Source organism: Orycteropus afer, unplaced genomic scaffold, assembly GCF_000298275.1.
Source record: "Orycteropus afer afer isolate SDZICR_OR568_19922 unplaced genomic scaffold, OryAfe1.0 scaffold00001, whole genome shotgun sequence".
NCBI classification, from domain to species: Eukaryota; Metazoa; Chordata; class Mammalia; order Tubulidentata; family Orycteropodidae; genus Orycteropus; species Orycteropus afer.
In genome coordinates this window covers 26,003,844-26,024,454 of record NW_006921588.1, presented here as the reverse complement: position 1 = coordinate 26,024,454, position 20,611 = coordinate 26,003,844, and the positions used below count along the sequence as shown (strand labels likewise).

Here is a 20,611-nt window from a genome sequence, read left to right as displayed (position 1 = left end):
CTCTAGAGTTTCCCATCATGAAAAAATCTCTCTGGTGACCAGCCTATACTCCATTTCTTCTTTCTCCTTTAATGCAAAATTTCTCACGAGTAATCTGAGCTTGCCCTTAAAGGAAACGGAATCGTCAGACAGCACATCTTCATCTTCATCTTCTTCAACTGCTCAGCAGCATTTGCTTTCTTCTTGAAACTCTGTCTTCTCCTGGCTGCTCTGACACTGCACTCTCTTGGTTTATCCTTACTTCACTAGTTGCCTCTTTTGGTCTGTTTTTCTTAAGGAGCCCTGACAGCACAATGGTTAAACGCTAGACTGCTGAGAGGTCTGTGGTTCGAACCCACCAGCTGCTCTGTGACAGAAAAGACCTGGTGGATTTGTTCTGGTAAAGATTTCAGCATAGGAAACCCTATGGGGCAGTTCTACTCTGTCCTATAGGGTCACGATGAGTTGGAACTGATGGCACACACAACCCTTTTCTTGACTAGAACACCAGAGGCATTCTCTTTTTATACTCTCTCTCTAGTCTAGGTGATCAACTCAGGTTCTGGGGTTTTAAACACTACCCACATAGTGACAATTCCAAATTGTTGTATCTGCTGCCTTGACTTCTCCTCTGACCTTCAGACACATATGTCCAATGGTTAACTTGATAACTACCCAGTGATGGTCCACAGGCATCTTGGACCTATATTCAAAACAGAACTCTTGATTCCCACCTCCACATACATTTTAAAGCTGCTCCTCCTTCCCCAAGTCTCTTCCATCTTGTGGCACCACCATGCGTCCAGTTGCTCAGGTTAAAAACGACAAGTCACTCTTGACTCCTATTTCCCCTCCTTGCAACCAGTTCATCAGGATGCCTTACTGATATATCCTCTAGCAAGTGAAGCAAGTCAAGTTGCATCTCTCTTTTTTCACTGCTACCCCTAGTTCAAGTCTACAGCCAATCTCATGTTGTTGTTGTTATGTGCCCTCAAGTCAGCCCTGACTCATAGCGACCCCTCCTTGGGTTTCCGAGGCAGTATCACTACGGAAGTAGATTGCCCCATCTTCCTTCCGAGGAGTGGCTGGTGGGTTTGAACCGCCAGCCTTCTGGTTAGAAGTCAAGTGCCTTAGGCACTATGCCACCAGAGCTCCTATCTCATAGGCACTACTATAACTGGTCTCACTCTTGTTCCCACTATACAGTCGGAGTGAGTTCTACTTTTTTGCTATAGCTCCCCCAAACAGAAATAAGCGTTTCTCATACATGTTTTATACTCAGACTTTACTGAAAACACAACCAATCTGAGCAAAACTTTTGTTTTTAAAATGAGATGTGTTTAAATCAGATAAGGATGAAGATTCAGCCATACGTAGCTATTAAGTACTTCAAATGTGGCTAGTTTGAACTGACAAGTATAAAATACATTCCAGATTTTGAATTTAGTGAGAGAAGAATCTAAAAATACCTTATCAATTATTTCTATGTTGATTACATGCTCAAATAATAAAATTTGGATATAAACCAAAAAAACCAAACTCACTGCCATCGAGTTGACTTGACTCATAGTGACCCCTCCTTGGGTTTCCAAGGTGGTATCTCTATAGAAGTTGATTGCCCAGTCTTCTTTCTGAGCAGTGGCTGGTGGGTTTGAACCACCAGCCTCTGGTTAGCAGTCAAATGCCTTAGGCACTATGCCACCAGAGCTCCCAACTTTGAGATAGTGGATATATTTATAATAAAATACATACGAAAATGAATTTTAGTCATTTTTAAAAATGCGGCTGCTAAAAATTTTTAAATTATATACATGGCTCATATTATATTTTTATTGGACAGTGCATTCCCTAGAAGTAATGTATGCCCATTGCCGTTCTCTGGCCTCCGGCACACCCCTTCCTGTTCCTGGGACCTCTGCTCATTTCTCCATCTCTGCTGGCCCTTCAGCCAGCACATTTGCTTCTTCTTCCCAGGTAGCTCTTATGACTGGGAGGACTGGGCACGATGATCTTTAAATATATAAATGGAGCAGCAACTGTGGTCTTAAAAGCTTGTGAACCACCATCTAAGGTGCAACTCTTAGTTTCTACCGATCTGGAGCAAAGAAGGGTGAAGAAAATCAAAGATGTAAGGAAAACAATTAGTCCAAAGGATGAATGTACCACACGAACCCTAACCTACTAGATCATAAGACCAGAAGAACTAGATAGTGCCCAACTACTACTGCTAACTGCTCTGAAAGAGATCACAACAGGAGGTCCTGGATAGAATGGGAGAAAAATGTATAAGAAAACTCAAAATAATAGGCTTACTCGTCTGATAGAGACCATGGAACCCCTGGGATTATGGCCCTTACATACTCTTCAAGCCTTGAATTGAACTCACCTTGGTGGTTCAGCCAAATGATAAAAAAAAAACAAAGAAAAAACCATAAAGAAACACATTCCTTACAATAATCAGTCACAGAAGATCAAAAGGGCAGCATTTGCCCAGGGATAAAGCTCAGAAGACAAGAAGGGATAGGAAAGAAGGAAGAATGGAAACAGACAACACAGAGAGGAAGTAAGAAGAGTGCTGTTACATTGTGGGGATTGTAATCAATGTCACTAAACAAAATACGTGAGTTGTTGAATTGGTAAGCCAATTTGCTCTGTAGACGTTCTTCCAAATCACAGTAAAATTATATATATATAAATCAGATTGTGGGAGCTCTGGTAGTGTAGTGCCTAAGGCACTTGACTGCTAACCAGAAGGCTGGTGGTTCAAACCCCCCAGCCACTCCTCAGAAGGAAGATGGGGCAATCTACTTTTGTAGTGATACTGCCTTGGAAACCCAAGGAGGGGTCGCTATGAGCTGGGACCGACTCGACGGCACATAACAACAACAACAAAATCAGATTGTATGATTTTCTTGTTTAAAGCCCCGTAATGGTTACCCATTCAAGTTAGCATAAAATCCAAGTTTGTTATCATGCTTACAAAGTCCCGGATAATCTAGAACCAATCTCCTTCATTAAACTTTAGTCGCCCCAGCCTCCTTTCTTTTTTGACAGGCTCCTACCTGACTCAGCCTCTGCATCGGTAGTTCCTTCTGCCTGCAATGCTGGTACCTTACCCACTCAGATGGCTGGGACTTTTGTCATTCTTCACGTCTTGCCTTAAATGAATAAATGAAAATTTTCAAGATATTTTATAATTCTTGATGCATTTTTACATTGTCTTCAAGTTTTTAATTCTTTAAGTGAAAAATAAATGATATAAGTATAGGATGATCCCATTTATGTAAAAATATATGTAGATGTGGGCATATATGGAAATACAGATAACTATTTGGAAGGTACACACTAGTTAACTGGCTATTTCAGTTAACTCATAAAGCAATATGAGTATGAAATCTTTCTATGTCAGCTGATACAGATGTGCTTTCTTCTTTTTAATGGCTGGACAGTATTCTTTTTATGGATGTATTAGAATTCATTTCAGCATTTTCCTATATAGATGGATATTTAAATGGTTTCCAATTGTTTTTACTATTACAATTGAATCTTACTACAGCTGATATGGATTTCAATCTTTGGATCATAGAAAATAATTTACCTTCTCATCTATGAGAGTCAGTCTTTTATCATAGTTTCTGAAATAATACAATCTGTTCAATTGTGAAGTGTGGCTATCTTTAGTATTAACAAATTTTTTTTTATATGCAGTTTATATATTGATATCATCTCTAACCCACATCTTTAAAATTTTAAACTGCATAAGCATTTTATGAAGACTCTATCTGTCCAGCAAAGCTGTGTGCATAGAGGCTCTAGGAACCAACCATTTAACTGAGGGATGCATTTTTTTTAACTGAAGTATAATTTATATACAGTAAAATGCACAAATCTTGATTATGCAGCTTGATGAATTTTTAACGTATGCATACATGTGAGTAACTGCTACCCAGAAAGAAATATGTAGTATTTCTTACACCTTAACAGGCTGAGGGACAGCACATTTTCACTGAGTAGGTCACTTTCTAAGGCTCCCCCCATCTTGGTATTTCCACAACTATCATTTCTTCATGATGAATAGTCCTTTCTGATTCCTATGGTATAACTGATATTAACCTGGAGAATGGAGACTAAGGTAATGGAATAGAGGACTCATGAGGCTACTGTTTTGGTCTTTGCCCATCTCTACTCTTTTTTTTTTTTTTTTAAAGAAATTCGCATGGATATTCTAGGCTGGGTCAAACGGAGTAATTGTGGATTGCTGAAATGTTTCCAGTTTATTGATCCAGGCTTACAGAGCTTTTCATTCTACTCTCCCAAACTTGTTTAGGTTTATTAAAACCAATATGGGTCATTCAATGCAAATAATACTATAGTGTATTGATTTTGACAGACTTTTTTTTTGGCACAGGAAATAAAACAATAAGCTGTTTTATTTCGGTTAAGGAATTTAACTTCTCTGCGTCTTTACAAGAAAAGGAATCAGAGAGAGAAAGTTGGGAAAATAAGCTGTGACCAGATCACTGATGGCCTCAAATGTTAAGTTGAGCTATTTGGTTCCCCTTTTTCCTTGGCTGTTTAAGATCCTACAGTATTTCAGTAACATTATGTGCTGAATAGAATTTTGTTGTCTAAGCCAAAAGCATAATCAAAATTTTCTGTGAGAAAATTAATTCCAATCTCCAAATAGCTAATTTATATTTTTTGGAACACAGTTTGTCACTTTATGACTTGTCATTTTGACTAGCATTATTTAATCTAGCTGTGTGATCTCAGACAAGCCACTTAATCTTACTGATCCACAGTAACTTATTTACAGAATAGATGAGTTAAGCAAGATATTCTCAAATGACATTTTCAGTCCAAATACTCAATGATCTATATGAAATCCTGGCACGTTAGCAAAATATCAACATTTATCATTCAATCCATTAGTTTTTTCTTTCAGAATATTCTTTGTTGTTGTTGTTGTTATGTGCCATCAAGTCAGACCTGACTCACAGCAACCCCTCCGTAGGTTTTTGAGGTGGTATCACTATGAAAGTAGATTGCCCAACCTTGCTTCCAAGGAGTGGTTGGTAGGTTCAAACCACGAGCCTCCTGGTTAGCAGTCAATTACATTAGGCACTATGCTACCACAGCTCCCTTTAGCAATATTAAAATAATAATAATAAAAAAACCTAACATTTCTTCTGGAAGGTAAGACTTTTAAAAGTAACTACAGAAAAACATGCTTCATATTTTTCTGTGCAGTTCCCAAGGATTGAGCCTGTTAATAGTGTTTATGGGTGATATTGAAACAAACAAGATAGGATATGACATTTATTGACTGCTTATTTTGTATCTGGAATGCTCCTTAGTCCTTACATACTAGGCCATTTAATCCATTATTATCATCTTCATCATACATACGAAGAATCTAAGACTGGACAAGTCACTAATACAAGGTCATAGCGAAATGGTGGAAGTGGAATCTGAACCCAGATCTGGTTATAAAGCCTTCTCACCCTATAAAGCTGTGTTAACAAACAGAAACGAAGTTATGAACTTCAAATAAGGTATTTGGAGACAAGTAAGTGGCAATAGAAATACAGTATCTTAAATAGGATAGTTGAAAGTATATTCAAGATTATTTCTCTCTCACATACCAGTCCCAGGGTAAGGAGCCAGGTTTTGGGTATCTCTGCTCCCCCCAGTCATTCAGAGATGCAGGTCTGTGCCACCCCTGTTTCTTAGGGTGTTATCCTTGCCTTCATTATTAAGAGTTCTCTGGAAAGACTAGTACCTGTGGGTAGCACACATCTAAGCCTTTAGGGTCTACATCTAGAAGAAGCCTCATCACTCATTCACATTCCAGCGATGAAAACTTAGTCATCGGGCTGATACCAGGTTGCAAGGAGGTCTGGGAAATAGCATGTAACAGGACAGCCAGGTACTCCGTTACACTGTATCATCATGGAGAAGAATGCATTCCAGTCAACAGTGAGCATACTCTCATGTCATTTTCTTGGAGCAAAATCAACTCTAGAATGGATAAACAAAAACCAGCAAATAACTTCCTTCAAAAGGTAGTTCAGTTACAATCCTGAGAATAGAATGTTTTGTAAATCTTTATCAAGAGGACTGGAAAATATGATTGAAATGGAATTAAATGAACTTGTGCCTTGTTCCTTGGTACTCTAGGCAACCAACATGCTTTATTTCCCCAGAAAAATGAAGATTTGCACCTAGACCAGAAAAAGGAGAGTCAGAGAAAAGGACTTAACACCTTTTGTCTGTCCTTCCCATATGCCTCCAGCAAAAGGACACACTAACTTTACTGGATGGGCTCTTTGGGCCTTCAAATGCAGGTACACACACAGCCATCTTAGAAAGTTTCCTTCCTTAGTTGGTTGCTTGAACCCTGACCCATGTGACTGAGTTCCTCTCATGTTGTGTTAGGATATGTTTTATGCATCCTGAAGCTGGGAAGAGTGATAGGGAAATCCCCCTACTATCTCCCATTATTGTTGCTGTTAATTTTCAACTCATGGTGACCCCATGTGACAGAGCAGAATTGCCTCATAGGGTCTTGTTGGCTGTAATCTTTACGAGAGCCCATCACTAGGTCTGGGTGGGTTTGAACCCCCAACCTTTCAGGTAGCAGTTGAGCACTTAACCATTGTGCCACTAGGGCTTCCTATCTTCCATTCTTATGTGTCCTTAATTATCTGTGCCCATCCTTTCACTGTAATACCACAGAAGCAGGAGTAATAAACTGCCACTATCAATTAGAAGAGAATATTCCAAGCTGGAGACATCAACTAGAGGTACTGAAGTCATTTCCTACAGAAGATTTCTGTTTCTCCTAATTTCATACTCACCAAGCAATTTTCCACTCTATAATTCTATTTTGTCTCTTGGGTGAACACTCAAACCAAACCCTAAACCTACTCCCATCAAGTCGATTCATAGTGACCCTATAGAACTGCCCCACAGGGTTTCCAAGGTTATTAATCTTTATGGAGCTGACTGCCTCATTTTTCTCCCATGGAGCAGCTGGTGGGTTCAAATCACTGACATTTTGGTTAGAAGCCCCAGGCACTAGAAAAAGCACTCCAAACATAAGTTTTAAGAATTGTTTACATTTATTTAGCATTGACTTAGGTGCTAAACAGTTTTAAACATTTTTACATGTATAGCTTTCTTTAATCCTCATGACAACCCCATGAAGAGAGGTCCTATTATCCCCATTTTACAGAAAAGGAAATGGCCTCAGAGTGGCTAAGTAACCTGCCTGAGGAAGGTCATACAACTAGGAGGTGGTAAAGCCAGGATTCCAACACGAGCCTCCTGATTCCCGAGGATGGGCCTTAACCATCGTTTGTAATTTATGTCAGGAACAGCTTCTACTATAAATTAACAACTTGGCATTCTAATTTATAAGTCAGATTCTTAGAAGTGTGGTAAGTGTCACACACACACACACACACACACACACACACACAAAGCAAACCCCATCAGCTGAGCTGATAAAATCAAGTACCTGGACCTGCAAAGTCAAGGACCAGACCAGACCTGTGGATTGACAGGTCTGTGAACTGCTGCCTGCCTGGACAAGTGAGCTCCTTCCTTCTTGTATTTTTTAATTGCAACACAGGCTTTTCATTGAGATACTTATTTACAAATGGCTTGAGATATTCATATACGATGAAGAAAATTCAGGAACTGTCAATTTTTATGAGAGGTCCTGGTTAGGAGGAGACAAAAAAGTCACTCAAAAGTCAAACCTAGACCTTTTATTCCATCATCATAGTGTATTTTTACAAGCTTAAAATAAGTTGAGATCAATTTTCCCAGCTAAGGCAGTTTGTCATTAGAAACAATCAACATTTCTGAAGTCTCTGGCAAAATAAAAAGAGCATGGTATTAAGTGAAATAGACTAATCAGAAAAATATTAAGAGGCAGGAAAAGGAGGGATTTTCTCTGGCTCTGATTCTTTGAATGAACAGGGACAAGGCTGTTAGAAAAAAGCTTTGAGAATATAAATATAATACAAGGAGACAACCAAAGACAAACATCAATCTGGAATTCTAATGAAGGAAAGCTGAATAATCATGAGTAAGAAGACTTACTCCACAAATGGAGCTGGCAGATTTTAAGTGAACAGAAGCTTCAGTTATAACAAAGTTCGTGATGGACAAAAAATATCTGTGCTTCTCTGGGAGATCTGGTTCTGATCTGAGCCAGGCCAAAAGTGCAAGGTATGGAGTCAATATGAGAAAATAAAACCAAATGCTACCACAAACTCTGGGCACAAATCAAATCTCTTAAATACAGAAAGAGGTGCAAAAATCACATTTACATATAATCTTAAAGTACCCTAATTATCATCAATATAAATTAGAGAAAACATTAGGATTTAGACATATACCTGTATACATGGAAAACTTCTCAGGATTCTCAACTTTGGTAGAAATATCCTCAATATGATTCTGTCCATGTATACAGAATGCTGCAGAACTTCTAACTAAAGTAAGCATTTTTAGCATTTAATCTCAGCTCCTAATGAATGCAGTTACCTCAAAATTAACTGCTTTCCCTTATTAATGGTTCTGTTCTGCAATGTGCAATTATCACATTAGAAGTTAGAGAAAGTAGAATTACACGATCTTAAGGGCTTTTGAATGAGATTCCAAACTTTTCTTCTTTAAGAAGTCTATGCAATTTACTCTGGAAAATCTCAAAAGCAGGATATTTTATTTCCTCTTATACTGCTGAAATCTCAAACAATCTATGTATTACTCCAATACACAAACATAACAAATTTTTTTTTTTTCCTTCCTTAGCAAACTCTGTCAACTACATCAGTCTCCGAGTTTCATTTGATTTATTTGGTTCTTCTCCTCCTTCACATTGCCCTTAGTTCTATTCTTACCTCTCTGCCGCAGCTTCTTCATTTTCATGCTAGCAAACAATCCCTTGATCTCAGAGCCAAGAGGAGCATATTCATCCTCACTACAGAGCTTCCAAATTACATTCACTACTCAGTTGAATCCTCTTTAAATACTCTTGTCTATGCATTCTAGCTAAAGGCTTAGTATCACCTTTTTCCTTACCATTGGTGCTACTTTCAATATTAAGTTTACGTGTTTATTTAGCATTCCCTCATCTTCAAAGTAAACTACAGTGAATGTGACAAGCTAATACATTCAAGGCAAAGGTAGGCCTTGGTGGCAATCTCCATTCCACTGACATAGTCCTATAACCACAGAAAGGCACAAAAGGGCCATGGATTGGGACAAGGGAGTCTTGCAGGGCTGTCAGCACATGAAAGAAGGGAGGGCGCAAGAATGAGGATGACAGAACTCTGGATTTTCATACAAAAAAGACGGCCAAGTGGCAAATGGTCTCCAAATAAGTAACTTGCCATGTTGTTTCTTTCAGAATTTTCTGCTACAATTAGAATAAGTGCTTAATAAACCAAAACCCACTGCTGTGGATTCAGATCCGACCCCTCCTTGGGTTTCCGAGGCAGTATCACTACAGAAGTAGATTGTCCAACCTTCCTTTCGAGGAGTGACTGGTGGATTTGAACCGCCAGCCATCTGGTTAGCAGTCAAATGCCTACGTACGCCACCAGAGCTCCTAAGTGCTTAATAACACACATTATAATTTCAACTGGGCCAGCCAAAATATTTCAATAACAAGTAACAAGGAAGTCTTACAATTTTAAGGTCTAATCTTTTTAGTGATTTCAGAGCTAGTGCGTGAGATTGAAACAAAAATACAACCCACGAAGAGGTCATTTGCCACAATCCGATCCCTCAAAGGTAGAATAAAAAATGAACACTCTCTTCAATATGGTCAGGACACCAAGCACCAGAAATCCCCTCATTTTTGAGGCAGAATTTCTTCCCCACATTTTTTCCTTTTTGGTCACAGTCACCTGTGTTCTATCCTTTGTAACATCGCTGCTATCATCTTTCAATGAATGTCTACCTACAAATTAATTAACTTTTTTGAGACAAATCCCTGGCACACTATTCTTCTGATTCCCATGAAAGACTCACTTTTAAGATACAATTGCAGCTGCCCCACACTGCCAGTTACTGTGTCATCCACACGCCTTAAAATTCCGTAATCAGCAACCACCAGGTGCCGTATCGCATTCAGCACACCCCAGTCAGTCAATACAGACATCCCCAAACACACCAAGGCTGGTTTTGTCAAATGTTTTATTGAGTGTAGACATCTGGAGTACTGTAAAACATGCATTATCTGTAGATTCAAAAAGGAGCAAGCCACATTGTCCTCACTGTCAAATGTGTCAGGCTTGGCATACATGATGGAGATTAATGAAGTATCATGAGAGTAATATGGTTCCTGAAAAGCTTCTACAATTTGGAGTGGGGTCTTAATCACGTGAAAAGGAAAGATGTTCACATTTAGTGAACTAGCATTTCATTGGAGGTACACAGTATTTTGATTTTAAAACAAATAAAAATAATTTTGTTTGTAGAAGATTCATTCCCACCCCCCAACTTTATTTGTTCTTCAAAAATTTTTACTGATAAAACAAAATCATGAGCCTTTTGGAAATTGTGCATTTATCGGAGCAATAACTAAAATTCATTTCTTCTTCGGTTGCTGAGGTGTATTAAATTTGAAGAAGATAATATCTCCATCTTCAACGATGTAATTTCTGCCTTGTTGTCTGTACTTTCCAGCAGCCTGCAAATAGGAAACAGAGAGGAAATGCCTTATTATTTTATAACTGACTACATAAGGTAGGAGCAGATGCAGAAAATATACTTCTTGGACTATATATATATATATATATATATATATATATATATGAAGGCATATGAGCTCAAAACTAAAAGCAAAATAAAGTATTTCTGATTTGGGTAGAACTAGATTTTATATATATACATAATCATAATGTATTCTCCACTAAATTGTTGGTACATAAATGTAATTATACCAATATCATTAAGTTTCATTACATGCTGTTTATGGTACATTTCTGATGTGTCTGCAAACAACCAGCAAGTCACAGTAACAAAACAGATCAAACTAGGCAGGAAAAAAGATTACATAACTAGTTTAAAGCTGCTTTAGTTACTTAAATTCTTTGGCGACATCAGTGATGGCAAAAAGATCGTTTGCTATAAGGAAAACTATCATCAATGATAGTGTGCAGATCCCAAACTGTTTCCGTTTATAGTTGTTTGTAACTTAGTCTTGACAACGATCATACACAAGTGGTGTGTACTAGAATTCTTCATGAAGAAGTTCACTAATGGCCCTAGTTACAATCTAACAGGTTGGAATTGGAAAGAGAGATTTTTCTTTCCACTTGTAAATTAGTAGACAAAGCAACTGATTCCACCTGCTGGTACACAGAGATCCAGATGTGCAATATGCTCATGATTCTAATACAAACAAGCAGCAGTTGCAGAAACCCAGAGTGACCTCGTGGCACAGCATACAGACTTCACCCTAATAATGACAGGGTAGGGTATTTAGCACCCACTCCTAACACTACACACACCCTACCTAGCTACTCAACAATGAAGACTTGAGAAGCTTTTAGAATAAATTCTCCAAAGTACTTTCCTTCTGTTAGAATTTATGGAGAGCATGAAATTTTGCCCAATAAGATCAGTACTTCTCTTTGAAGATACAAGGATGTATTAAGTGCAATTATATTAATCAGTAACAAAAACACTAACAAAGACCATGCATCTGAGGTTAAAATCAGTAAACCTGATCACAGAACCCTAGTAAGCATATTTTCAATTATCTAGACTACATATAAAATGAAGCTTGCTTTTAAAAAGCCAACATACCCTAACATTCTATAAGGCATACACACACACACACACACACACACAGATTCACATGATTTTTGTAAAAAATGTGATGTATTGAAGGCCATGTACTATTTATTTCTAGAATTAAGTCTACTGTTACAAAACTATATTGGTAAATTTCAATCAAATACATATTGACATGACATATTAATATAAATCTGTATACTTTGTTACCACTCAAGTTTACTATGAAAGTGACAGGGTTCCTTTAAATTCTCTAGAGACCATTTAATCCATTTCCACTGCTATCAGAAACACTGGTTGGGAAAAAAAAAAAAAAATCAATACCCATTTGTGAATCTTGAGTATGTATTAAACAAGACACGTCTAACCAGTTCATTTGCACTTGAAAGCAGCCATCTGTAGAAGCCAGCTTTGCCTAAGCAGATATGATTGCTAATAATGTGATATCCCTGTAGACTACAAAGCCCACACAGAGCTATTCAGTATATAGTTCACAGCACTGGCATTAAATTAGTTATGCTGTACTGGTGTTAGAAACACATATACACACATACACATACACACAATCCTGCTCTCAAACCTAAACTACTTGATAGTATGTAAGGAAATATCTGTTGAATAAAGAAGCATAAAGCAATTCATAAATGTTATATTTTCCTTGGAGTTCAAATTCTGAAACGCTAGTTTTGGAGGATAAAAACCACATAAAATACTTAATGGTATTGAAGGTTGAAAAGCCAGAGGTCAACCTCTCGCAATTTATAGTATGAAAGCTCCTAGTTAATGTTAAATTCTTCTACAAACGGGAGAAACGATTTTACTGTACAGTATAAACTTTCTCTGTATTGTTAAAGGAGTACACACAATTTATATATATTTATACACATGAGGATTGGTAAAACCATGTGAGAGTATAAAAAGAAGCACCTGATTTCTGAATTCTACTAGTGAAAATATTCCCATTTTTATCATCCTTACTCTGAAAAAATACATATATGCCACCATAATGTAGCAAGCTGAAAAATAACCTTAGATTTTTCAAGTGTAATTAGTATAACTAATTAGTTAATGTTCAATTTGAAAATCTGCATAGCTACCTATCAACATAGATGACACCACCGAAAAATTACTGACTTTGTTTAATTGTAAATTATAACTTCTTTCTCTCTCTTTTAAAAAACAAAATGGCACTCATTCCATACTGAACCAATTATACCAAGATGTCGTCCCTCCTCTTTCTGGGGTTCCAACAGTTCTATTAGAGTCCTGCTGTTAAGTATGATCTTTCCAATGATACCAATGAGAATAAACTAAACTTAAAATAAACTTTCTTTGCATTCCTTTCAAAATTATGAAATAGTAAACACAGGAGAGCTCTCTTTCAATTCTTTATCATTTTCTATGGTAGCTTTCAAATTCCTAATTAAATACAAAGAAGCCTTCCGACAACGTCACTTTAATTAGCTGTCCTATCTATCCACTAGACACGATATAATCATGAGGTTTCTCTAAGTAAAAATAAGCCAAGCAAAATTAAGTTTGCAGCAGAACTGAAATCATGTATTACTCATGTATGATGTTGTTTCACTATTAGTGGCTGCAAATCAAATTATACTTATTAGCTAAAATAATGCACAATTTTGGACCTGCCCTCTAGTGTCGAGAAAGCAAATCAAATTCCTAAAGATCTTTAAAAAAAGTACACCAGTAATCATGACGCTTCAGCAAGGCAGGCTTCTTTTAACTAGTGCTGTCCCTTTCTTTGAATTAATCCTAATTATATACTTCTACTTCAGATATTCAGATATATTAAGCATAATTTCTCATTAGACACCAGTGAATAAGTTTGAAATTATGAAATTATTCATAATTACTTAAAACTAGTTTCTTTTCAGTTATAGAAAAAATGCACAAAATTACTGACAACAAATTGAAAATGATATAAAAGCATGTAAGTATGTACAGCTTTTCAATCAGTTAAATGGTAATACTACACCCTTGATAATTTTATTATTTTATTTTAGACTATATGGTTTAAAAGACAACTATCATTCATTTTTATCCTAAGTATCTTCCTATCAGTGGAAACATTGTAAAATATGGAAATAGAAAATTACTCCTCACCTTTACCGCATTTTCAGAGCCTTCTTCTTTAAAATCTTCGTATTTCATTACTTCGGCCATAATGAAGCCCTTCTCAAAGTCTGTGTGAATCTTTCCTGCAGCCTGAGGAGCCTTCGTCCCTTTCTTTGAAAAGAAAGACCAGATAAAACTGACTGCATTTAAGATGACTGGCAGATTCTAAGTGTGAAGTTTCTCTTCTCTGATCTACAGTTGGGCTCAACTTCGAGTTAGTGTAACATCAGTTAAAATATCAGGTATACAATCAGTCCATTTTCAGCACTGAGGCACTATCTGTGTCGAACATTTAGCACAGATAAACCCACAGATATTAAAGAAATGCAGCTTTGGTTTTCCTAAGAGTCAGCCACAGTCCCACTGACTTAGATGCAGTGGGCTGGTTTTAGCGCAGGTTTCAATATTCTACTCTTCACAGCAGAAAAAAATAAAGATTTTTAAGTAACTTTCAAGTTGAATTATCAAAGGTTTAAAAAAAAAAATAAAAAGCCCTCCAAATTTCAGCTCATCCTACATAAAGGAGCTTTTTAAAAAGGCATTTCAAACAAGTAATATAATCTATGTTCTGCAAATAATACTGAAATTCTCATAAAAATAAAATTCAAATAATAAATTTCTCAAACATATTGCATAATATACCTGACTCTAACCACCATGAAAGAAACTTCAAGTTGATATAGAAAGAGAACTGAGTTATAATTACCCCACATGTTGAATTACAAGGACGTACCTTCCAGACACACAAAACCATGGGAAGAGATGTGAGAACTAATGGTGACCTAAAGGCTGCTTAATAAAGCATGTGAAAGTGATAAGGAGTCTAACACTATAAAGCACAGTTTTTACAATAAAAGATGTATTGGGTTAATATGGCTACTCACTGACGCTTACCTGACTAAGTATCTTAGTACATTAAATCATGGATACTTACAATCAGTCTTAAGATAAACCAGCTTTCACATTTTCAAGCCAACAGCATGTCATCTTTCCTGCTGCACACACTTAAGTTGGGGAGTTTTAAGGCTTTAAAACATATAGTAAAAATAAACCCTGGCAATTTGTTTACCAACGCAGATTTGCTTTGACATTATTTTGTAAGTCTATATAAAAGGACCTTGGTTAGAAGTCAATCATTTTTTTTTTTTTTTTTTACAAAGGGGAGAGGAGATAAAAGAAAAGTGAATCTCACATTTCACACAACACATTTAACATTATGTTGAACTGCTTCCATATTTCTATACATACTAAATCAAAATAAATGTAACTGAATAGATTACAGTAGTCACTGGAAAATAAATCAAAGCAGCACTAAAATGGATCCTGTCGCACACATTTAAAAAGCATAATAAATGAATATGAATAAGACACGAGTATTTCTAAAAGTTCTGGTATTATTTTTATATTCTCTAACAACTATTGAGGACTACATATATTTCAAAATATTTTTCAGTAGTAACTACCACATTACAACATACTTACATTTAAAAGCAAACCATTACAGTTCAGTTTCTATTGTCCTCTGGGAATAAATTAGTCATTTTCTCTGATCATAATCAGTATACATAAATATTTAAAATACATATCACATTTTTTAAAGAAGACTGAACATACAACATTGTGAAAATAAACACTACTGCTATAAATTCAAATGGAAAAAAGCATGAATTATTACACAGTGAGTTTAGCTTTTTCAGCCCAACTGTGTATCTATGAAGAGCATAATGATGTCATATTGCTTTTATTGCTGAAAATGTAATCCGAGCAAAGCAAAGGAGGAAAGAACCACCCGCAACCCAAACAAACTTAGCGAATACAAAATGAAAAGCAACATCAATTTCACTGCAGACAAACCCAGTCACACAGATTAAGCAAGCACAATACTGGTGTGTCTTATCTCTGACCACAGGAGGAGGGTAGACAGATTCTACAGGATGAAGAAATTCAGACTATGTAATAGGCAGAATCAATTGTTACCTGCCTCAATCAATGCCGCTCCACTTTCACTGTTCAGCAGCTCACAAATAATTAAAGTTATCCTGGACAAAAACCTCATCTGTAATGACTAGCTAACCGCCACCATGACAAACTTCAAAGTCAGTGATATCAATCTGAATTCAATAGTGTGGAACTGGATATAGCTGATGAATAAGTATGAATCTTACCCTGATGGTCCATGCACGCACTTCATCTGGGCCTGCAGTGAAAAAGTATTCTAGTTGGAGTGCTGCAAACCCAGCCTTAATGATCTTTGGCAAAGCACTGAAATAAAATGAAACAAATCCACTCAACATATAAGTTGATTGTGCCAGAGACGGGCATAGAGCTAAAATTATTCATTTCCAGAAGAGACGTTAAAAATAATGATAAATGACCACATATCTTTTCTAACGTACTTGAAAAGGTGAGGCCAGAAAGCACACAACTATTTCTGAAAACAACCCTTCTAAAATTGGGTTTCATTGTATTGGTCTGAAGATGGCATTTTGAATTGTTTACAATTCAAAAAAAGAAAAACAGTTTAGATCTGCCCATGCTATGTCTATTTTCATCCAATATTAATTATTTCCAGGACACAGGTCATGGAAGCAAAATTATTTGATTGAAATTCGATGTTTAAACAATATGTTACTGTTACTCAGAAAAAAAGATGGCAACTGAGTCACCCTTTCCCCTCCCCCACCAAACATGACGGAAGAGTTTTGGCGATCATTCCTTCCAAAAACATACATAACTAATACCTATGTTATAATTAAAACACTGTACAGAGATGACAGATGACAGTTAAAAACTTAATTTAAAATAAATCTTTTCACTCTGTCTCATGGTAAAGAAAGGAGAAGATTCCCTCTTTATAATGGTAATTACTCTGTCATTTATTATTCTATCAGCGCAAGCAATTAAATTACTGCAAGGAAATAGTTGATAATAAAGTGTGGGGAAAATGAATGCTAATTAACCTTTGTGTCATGTTCGCTTCCAGATACTTCTGTCTCTCCTCAGCACTCAATTCTTGCAACTTGAGTTCCAGGGCCCCACTAAAAGGAATGACCAAGGCGCCTGGGTCATACTTGTCCACCCACTCTTTAATTTTTATCAACCTGTAGACAAAAAAGGGCACAACATTATCTTGTAGTGCATGCATGACTGTACCACATTCATTATTATCAAGTAGCACATACATATTCATAAGAATTGCACGGTTTTATGATGCCATCTTTTTGTGTATAGCTTTCCAAGGTCAAGGCATTAACAGGCAGCGACTGCTTCAGGTATACGCCATAATATTTTACTGTAATGTAGTTTTACTTCAGCACATTATCTATAGGAACTATTATACAAATATTTTAAAACTTTTTTAGTTACACTAAATTTGTTCAGCATTAACACCTGTGCCCTTGAATAAAATCAATGTGTGATTTCTTATTATTTTCTATACTTTACAAAGTGAAGTTTTTAAAAGAAAAAATGAAATAAAATTTTGTTTGGACAGGAATCACACCTGTAAGTGCCAGCTAATTTTGAAGAGTCCTTGACAAACAAATAATTTGCTCCACCCAGGTATCTATATGCCTGGTTCACTTCCTTCTTAGACTAATAGAATTTAGAGTTGTCATTGGTTTTGAGGGACATTTTTGCTACCCAAAACAGTCATGTCCAGAAAAGCAGATTTACAGGCCTTGTTGATCATGTACACATTGTTCTTGTGAACGTGAATGTTGCAGAATCATGCTTAGAACTGTAGAGGAAATAAATTCCTTTAATCACAAAGGCTTGGAAAGCCAAGTCTGTTAGGAAACTGATACTAGTTGTTACCTGAAAAGACAATACTAGGTGATTTTTATTTTTTTCTAAAGTAGTAATTAGAACACAAATGAAGTAAGTGTAGTGAGCAGATTAATCACGCTCCAATCCTACCACTTAACTAGCTTTTTATTCCTGGGCAGTTTATGGAAATTTTCTAAACCTTATAACCTGCAAGAAGAGGGATAATAGTATGGATCATATGGTAAAGAACCTGGGAAAATAATACCTGGCAAGTTAACTAACCACAGCAGTCACTAATATTAATTTTTATTCTGAGTATGTATTCTTCTGATTTGGGAACTGAGCTTAGGAGAGGATTGATTAGAAATTCCATAGAAATTTGTATTTAAAAAATGTAATGTATATCAGTCTTCCAGAGTATCATTAATTTCCCAGATTCAAAGCAAGGTTTTAATAACTATTATTATAAAAGCAGTTTGAAATATCCTTTAAATAATCAATATAAATGTCACTTTAGGAGAAAGGAAAAATAAGAACTAAACCACAAATTTATCAACACCCACCTATCAAAGAAAATACTAGGGAATCAGAGGATTTAGGATGGGATAAAGAAAAGTTCATACAACAGTTTACACATGTTTGCTATAAAAGAATGGCCTGTTGTTTACTTATTAATATGTTATCAGTGGTTTTTGATCTTTGTAATAATATATGTATTTTTTCCTATTGGTCACATCCTCAAAACTGGGCCAAACCCAAGATTCATTTTGGAATAACATATGTGGACTTTAAAATGAAACCCAAACCAGATATTTTCTTATCCAAAATCATGAAGGACAGGTAAAGGAAAGGGGCAAAATTTAAATCGGTACTTAGGCCTACAATAACATTACAGAATTCCAAGTTACTTCATAGGCTTCCACTATTCAAACAAAACTTTATATTAAAATGTTATTATCAATGGCTTAGTAACATATTTTATTATACAAGTCAGAATCAAACATATAATTTTCACAAAGCAGATTACATACCAAATACAGATTCAATTAAAATAAAACAAGTTCATATAAAACGGTAATATAAAAATATCATACACATTCTGTTTCACAAATATGGTCAACACAACTAATAAACTAGATCTGTTATGAAACAACAAGATAAGAAATAATTACTTTGGCTAAAACATCAATTCAGAACAACAATAGTTCTACCCCATCATTTTAACAGCCTTTCCTACCAGGTCCTCAGAGGGATTATTTGCATTCCTCAGGTGTTCTATTGTACAATTCAGACGAATAAAGACTTACAAATCATTCCTCTACTGCCAATGTGAGACTTTGATCTGGTGAATACACCATTGTACCTTAACTATAATTGGCAAAAAACCTGACAGTGTAGAGTACCACAAGCTTAATAACAAAGGAGAATATCTCAAAGTGTTGACAGATGATCTTCATAATGCAGAAGCAGAGCTGGTACATTTTAGCAATAAATGAGCACTGAGGTCTAAAGGTCTCCAAAGTGACTGACATCAGACCTGCTACAGCCTCTCTGAAAGAAAAAGGTACCGTAGCACTCTCCGTAAAGTGAGTTAGGCTCTTTGCCTGCAAGCTTCACTTTTGTGACTTTCACTGTCATAGAAAACATAGGGAAGATGAAAAGTGAGTTAGGTTCTTTGGCTGTCTGATTTACTTTTGTGACTTTGACTATCAAACAAAAGTGAGAGATACTCCAAAGTGATTTTTAATTACATATTTGAAATAAGCTTTGAGTAACTGAAAAATACGACTTGGTTTCAGGATTACAGACTGAAATACATATAATGTATCTGTTAGGTCTGATGGTTATGACAGTGTGATAATGAGGCCAACATCACAAGTTTGAACCCCACAGGGACAAGTTACCTTTTTCAGAAAAATGTCTATTCTATTGCTACAAACCATACCCCAAACTATAGCTAGTCATCTCAAAAATGTGTGCTACTGGCACCTGAGGGACATGTAGAATTAAAATTGAACTCAGTAGTAGGAGAACAATTTCTAGTACATCTGTAAAAGTGACTGAATAATTATCTCCAAATAGAAATGGTAGCAAATATCTAAAGAAAACTATCTGATTATTACTGTTCATCATAATAATGACAATGCCATACAATATCAAATTATAAGGGAGGGGGGAGAAGAAACAGTAAAGTCAGAGGCCTCTCAAAGAGTTAAATTATATAGATATTCATAGTGTTCATTCTGCAAATTTGTATGAACAGATGATTGCATGACATACCATCTTTCTCTCAGTAAGTGACAACTGGAGAGAAGAAATGTCATTACTTGCATTTTTCTCCTGGTAGAGATCCCAGGAGCAAGACAAGGAAGCAAGGACAGTCAGTTTGAAGATTAAAAGGGGGAGACACATTGGCAGGCTGTGATCTGTTAGCTAGAATCTCTGACAAAGGAGATCTTTAATACAAACAGCCTAGTATTAAATCTCTAGGAGATTACAATACAAGTTTACATTTGTTGTGGTTGTTGTTGTTAGGTGCTGCTGAGTCAGTTCCAACACACAGCAACCATATGTACAAGAGAACAAACACTTCTCGGTCCTGCACCATCTTCACAACCCTTGCAATGCTTGAGGCCCCACTGTTACAGCCACTGTGTCAATCCATCTAGTTGAGGGCCTTCTCCTTTTCCACTGACCGTTCACTTTACCAAGCATGATATCCTTCTCCAGTGAGCAGTCCCTTCCGACCATATGATCAAAGTACATGAGACAAAGTCTGGCCCATCTTGCTTCTAAGGAGCACTCTGGCCTCATTTCTTCTAAGACATATTTGTTCTTTTGGCAGTCTGTGGTATTTTCAGTATTCTCCACCAGCAACATGATTCAAATGCTGTCAATTCTTCTGCAG

At 36.4% G+C, this 20,611-nt stretch overlaps 1 protein-coding gene across 1 annotated transcript in view; it reads right to left on the bottom strand.

The window, feature by feature from the left end:
* Positions 1–10,588: 10,588 nt before the first annotated feature.
* OLA1 (Obg like ATPase 1) overlaps positions 10,589–20,611 on the bottom strand; it is a 243,919-nt gene continuing 233,896 nt past the window's right edge. The window contains exons 7-10 of the mRNA XM_007940699.2: positions 16,896–17,036; positions 16,101–16,197; positions 13,924–14,046; positions 10,589–10,690 (exon numbers count right to left, since the gene is read on the bottom strand). Of these exons, the coding sequence (XP_007938890.1) occupies positions 10,589–10,690; positions 13,924–14,046; positions 16,101–16,197; positions 16,896–17,036 (463 nt within the window). The remainder of the gene's footprint in view (positions 10,691–13,923; positions 14,047–16,100; positions 16,198–16,895; positions 17,037–20,611) is intronic.